At 42.5% G+C, this 4,989-nt stretch overlaps 1 protein-coding gene across 2 annotated transcripts in view; it reads left to right on the forward strand.

Annotated features, from left to right (window-relative positions):
- The window catches only part of LOC122258591 (uncharacterized), an 8,336-nt gene extending 3,821 nt beyond the window's left edge, over window positions 1–4,515 (forward strand). For both annotated transcript variants that reach the window (XM_043024649.2, XM_043024737.2), the window contains exons 2-9: window positions 1–59; window positions 434–606; window positions 992–1,153; window positions 1,266–1,357; window positions 1,581–1,722; window positions 1,843–1,974; window positions 2,144–2,316; window positions 3,994–4,515. The exon at window positions 1–59 is cut by the window's left edge and continues 23 nt beyond it. In XM_043024649.2, the coding sequence (XP_042880583.2) occupies window positions 1–59; window positions 434–606; window positions 992–1,153; window positions 1,266–1,357; window positions 1,581–1,722; window positions 1,843–1,974; window positions 2,144–2,316; window positions 3,994–4,099 (1,039 nt within the window). In that variant the 3' untranslated portion in view covers window positions 4,100–4,515. The remainder of the gene's footprint in view (window positions 60–433; window positions 607–991; window positions 1,154–1,265; window positions 1,358–1,580; window positions 1,723–1,842; window positions 1,975–2,143; window positions 2,317–3,993) is intronic.
- The last annotated feature ends 474 nt before the right edge of the window (window positions 4,516–4,989 follow it).

Genomic DNA, 4,989 nt, shown 5'->3' on the forward strand with positions numbered 1-4,989 from the left:
AGGGTTCCATGACCCAGAAGCGGTCAAGAATATGTCATACCACCCACTTGGCAACACAGGTAAGAGTTTGGCGTCCTTTCCACAATGAAATGGAACTAAAACATACAGACTGGATCTGATTAACATAATTAACATTTCAAACTCCAGAGAAGATAATAGAATAGGTATTTCTAAATCCAGAGATCCGAATGAGCTGGAATAGGGCGATATTTTGTGGAAAGTGGGGGAACAGACAATATCATAAAGAATGTGATATGTATAAAGGTATTTCTAGATAGAGGAGATATGCAGAAGTGTAATACACATCCAGAAGTTCGTTACGATCTATATCAATGAAACTCTGGTTCCCAGAGGGTTTATAATGCATCGTTAAGAAAGAAGCCTCTTTGCTCCGCCTCTTATTCATATTCACTGCACTTTCATGGTTCCTCAGGGATGCAGGTATCCCGCTTATCCTTAGGCGGTGGTCCCTTAGGAGGTTTGTATGGGGACACTACGGAGACAGAGTGTGCCAATATGATACACTTTGCTCTTAAAAGTGGCGTCAATTACATCGACACTGCCCCTTGGTACGGAAACGGCAGGAGCGAGGAGGTACTGGGCAAGGTAAGTGACACTGATTCACTTTAATGATATCAGATGTGGAAATTATGATTGTATGAGTCACTGGGAAAAACTACATTTATGCATAACTTTATTATCAGTATATATATATATGTCATTGTAAATGTCTTAACTTGCAGAATTATCACAGAAATTGTTTTATAGAGTCCTCTTTAGTGTTTCAGATTCGAAACAAGATGAAATTAATGTAAAGTAAAAACTCTTAATATTCAAATTCTTGCCACAACTGAAGTCATACCATACCGATGTTGTGTATGTATGTGTGTGTGTGTAGTTATACATATAGTTTTATATATAATTATATATACACACTGTATTAGTAAAGAAACGTGTCCCCGCCATGCCCCGCGACTCGCTCCTCCGCCAGGCTCTGAAGGACGTGCCTCGCAGCGCCTACTACATCGGCACCAAGGTCGGCCGCTACGAGCCCAACGTAGAGCGGATGTTCGACTTCTCCGGCGAAAGAGTCGCCCGTAGCGTCGACCAGAGCCTGAAACTCCTCGGCCTCGACTATGTTGACGTCATCCAGGTAATTAATCACTTAATCGCCCACTAAACGAGGATAGTTAATTATTCAAAAGGTGTGACCTTTTCTTGACGTATTTTCCCCACACTCGCGCATTATGGATTTATTTTCGCAGGTCCATGATCTTGAGTTTGCCGAGAATGTGGACTTGATATTGAATGAGACGCTGCCGGCGCTGCAGAAGGTCGTGGAACAAGGCAAAGCGAGGTGAGATGAGAGTGGACACACATGGTTAAAGGAGGGATTTGAGTTGATGTACGGGAGAGATTAGATATTTGCATATACAGAAGATGAAAGGAGGGGGGAAACAGTGACTGAATGGACACGCATAGTTGAGTACATGAGAATGAAAAAGACATGAATGAACAACGAATGGACACGAAACTCTAGAAACCAATAGATGCACTAGCCGTCGTCTCTCATCCCTCAGACATATCGGAATCACAGGCTATCCTCTGAGCCTGTTGAAGGAGGTGGTGGAGAGATCCAGCGTAAAAATCGAGGTCGTGCTTTCCTACGCCCGCAACACCCTCATCGATGACGTTCTGAAGGAGTATATGCCCTTCTTCAAGGTAATGCGCCTAGATTTTAGTTCGTGTATATTTATCAGATTACAAAGTCAGCTGTATATTAATTCATGGCGAATTTATATATATTTTGTATAAACACATTCGTTAAACTTTCAATCTTAGTCCCGGAACATCGGAGTGATCAGCGCATGCGCAGTTGGAATGGGTCTTCTGTGCGAGGGCGAACCTCCTGCATGGCATCCCGCCCAGCAGGAGATCAAAGACGCCGCGAAACTCGCCGCCAAGTTCTGCAAGGCAAGTGTTACTAAAAGTGTCAATATTGTTGATTTAGCCACCTATAATTGTTTCAGGGGTTCTCCCTTGATTCAGTAAGCCTTTATTAATTTCTTCAGAGTGTTTCTTTCAACATATGTAGCCGGTATATAATCCCGCCTTCGCCTTATTCTTACCGATTCTTTCTCAGGATGCGGGCAGCGACCTAGCTCGCTTGGCCGTGCAGTACTCGGTGAGCACAGAGGGCGTGGCCACACACCTCATGGGCTGCAATGACAGTCTCATCTTCAAACGCAACCTGGAAGCCATCCTTACTCCCCCTACCGCCCACGAAGTCGCTCTTTCCCAACAAGTGCGAGAAAAGTAAGGCAAAAAAAAGACCGCTTTGATCGTTTTTGCCTGTGGAAAATAGTGTTAATAGCCATGCCTCAGTCATTCAGGATATGGCCAAATATGACAGTACTTAATATTGCAGCCAAAGACATTATAAAAAACATACAAAGTTTTCGATAAGAACAAAGGTAAATTTCATAAGTAAACCCTTGTATTTCGTCCAAACGTGATCCTGCCTGACAGAGTTCCGGCCGATTCCCCTCACGCCGTTTTTCGCCGCCGGGAAGTTCCGAGCCCCGTAGTTTGTGTCACGATCACCAGATATAGCTAGCGATCTTGGTTTGTGTCTGGTAGATTATGCCCCTCCTGTGACTCTTCAGGTAGATTATGCCCCTCCTGTGACTCTTCTGGTAGATTATGCCCCTCCTGTGACTCTTCAGGTAGATTATGCCCCTCCTGTGACTCTTCAGGTAGATTATGCCCCTCCTGTGACTCTTCAGGTAGATTATGCCCCTCCTGTGACTCTTCAGGTAGATTATGCCCCTCCTGTGACTCTTCAGGTAGATTATGCCCCTCCTGTGACTCTTCAGGTAGATTATGCCCCTCCTGTGACTCTTCAGGTAGATTATGCCCCTCCTGTGACTCTTTAGGTAGATTATGCCCCTCCTGTGACTCTTCAGGTAGATTATGCCCCTCCTGTGACTCTTCAGGTAGATTATGCCCCTCCTGTGACTCTTCAGGTAGATTATGCCCCTCCTGTGACTCTTCAGGTAGATTATGCCCCTCCTGTGACTCTTCAGGTAGATTATGCCCCTCCTGTGACTCTTCAGGTAGATTATGCCCCTCCTGTGACTCTTCAGGTAGATTATGCCCCTCCTGTGACTCTTCAGGTAGATTATGCCCCTCCTGTGACTCTTCAGGTAGATTATGTCCCTCCTGTGACTCTTCAGGTAGATTATGCCCCTCCTGTGACTCTTCAGGTAGATTATGTCCCTCCCGTGACTCTTTAGGTGGACAATGCCCCTCCCAACATTTGTCAATGTAAACATTGCCCCTCATTTTTGGAAAGGTGAATGTAATCAGCAACGTATGATAGAAATCTTAATAGTGTCGTTATCATTAACATCATCATCTAATGCGTATACGTGATACACACGTACACCCGTATGTTTATCGAATGTAAGATAATGATAATGATGTTGATAATAGCAATAATAATTCAGATAGTTCGAACGCTTCACAAATATCAACCAGACAGTTCGAACGCTTCACAAATATCAACCAGACAGTTCGAACGCTTCACAAATATCAACCAGACAGTTCGAACGCTTCACAAATATCAACATATATACCCTGATTTATTAATATAAGATTTGCATCGTGCGATGTTGGCTGTGTGGAATCGGGAAGGGAACAGTCGATGCTGAGAAATCATGGGAAGAGATTATCTACCCACTAAAAATAATGGGGGGTTGGGGGTTGGTAACTGTCCACCTTGTAAAACATCCCCATGTCTGAGGAGCGAAATATCGTGGAAGTTGACCAGGAGGGGGAGATGCTCCACAACTCTGCAACATGCCAGACTAACATGTTGCTGGGATGTGAGACATGGGGGAGTATTCTTAATATTCTGAAGAAACGAATTACCTTCGTCTACGTCACCCCCATGACCTGACCACTTCATCATTCTCTCATCTTCCCTTACAGGTTCTTCCTCAAGCTGTCGAAGCGGGAGTGGGAAGGCGGTTACTTGACCGAGTACTGGGAAGCCTTAAGGAAGCTACGAGAGGAAAAAGCTAAAGGGCAGAACTGAGAAAAGTCTTGGGAGATGGAGACGGAGAGAAATGGCTGAAGAGTTCTTCATTATTCATATTTATGACAAATAAGGTCTTTCTTTTTTGTAATAAGATCTTTTTTTGTAAAAGAAATACCGTTACTGTTATAAGCCAGAAAACTATAATTGGTTTCATGTAATTATGTTATTACTACTACTCTTATTACTACTACTACTACTGATAATAATAATTATTATGATAATAGTAACAGTAATAGATAATGCGATGGGAATGTAAAGGTTATGATGTTAATGACAATATTGATTATATTGAAAACCATAGTGACGATATTACCATTATTATATTTGTTGTTATCGATGATATCATAATTATTTTAGTGTTATCATGTTCTGTATTAGTATATATCGCCATGATACATGTAATCATGAAATGTGTTTTGTTTTTTTATTTTTTTCCTTTAATTAAAGACAATTATTTTCGAATGGCAGGTTCGAAGTATTCCCCAGGCTTTTTAAATTTATTAAACAATAATTTCATTAATTTAGTTTATCGATTAAATAGAAGTTAGCAAATGTTAACAATCTTGTCATGCTATAACCACTATGTATATCTACAGCCAAGACCGTTGAAAGCCAGCCTTTGTATGTTAAGAGCTATATTTTTCCCCTGAAAGTAATTCTAGACTTTAATTGACCTAATCGGATTCCCACACAATTCAGTCGCTTGTGTTTCTCCCGTCAACGTCTGAGAGACCGTAGACGATGTTATGGTTCTTCAATTATTAGGAAATTCGAGTAGTAGGGCAAGAAGGTTGGAAGCCAGCGCTGACCGAAGGTGCATGGCCACATGACCGAACTCCTTGGTCCTAGACGCAAGTCGGGTCATCGGCAGAACGAGCGCAACCTTC

This window comes from Penaeus japonicus, unplaced genomic scaffold (assembly GCF_977035675.1).
Source record: "Penaeus japonicus unplaced genomic scaffold, GWHDUDI00000001_assembly GWHDUDI00000029, whole genome shotgun sequence".
NCBI lineage: Eukaryota > Metazoa > Arthropoda > Malacostraca > Decapoda > Penaeidae > Penaeus > Penaeus japonicus.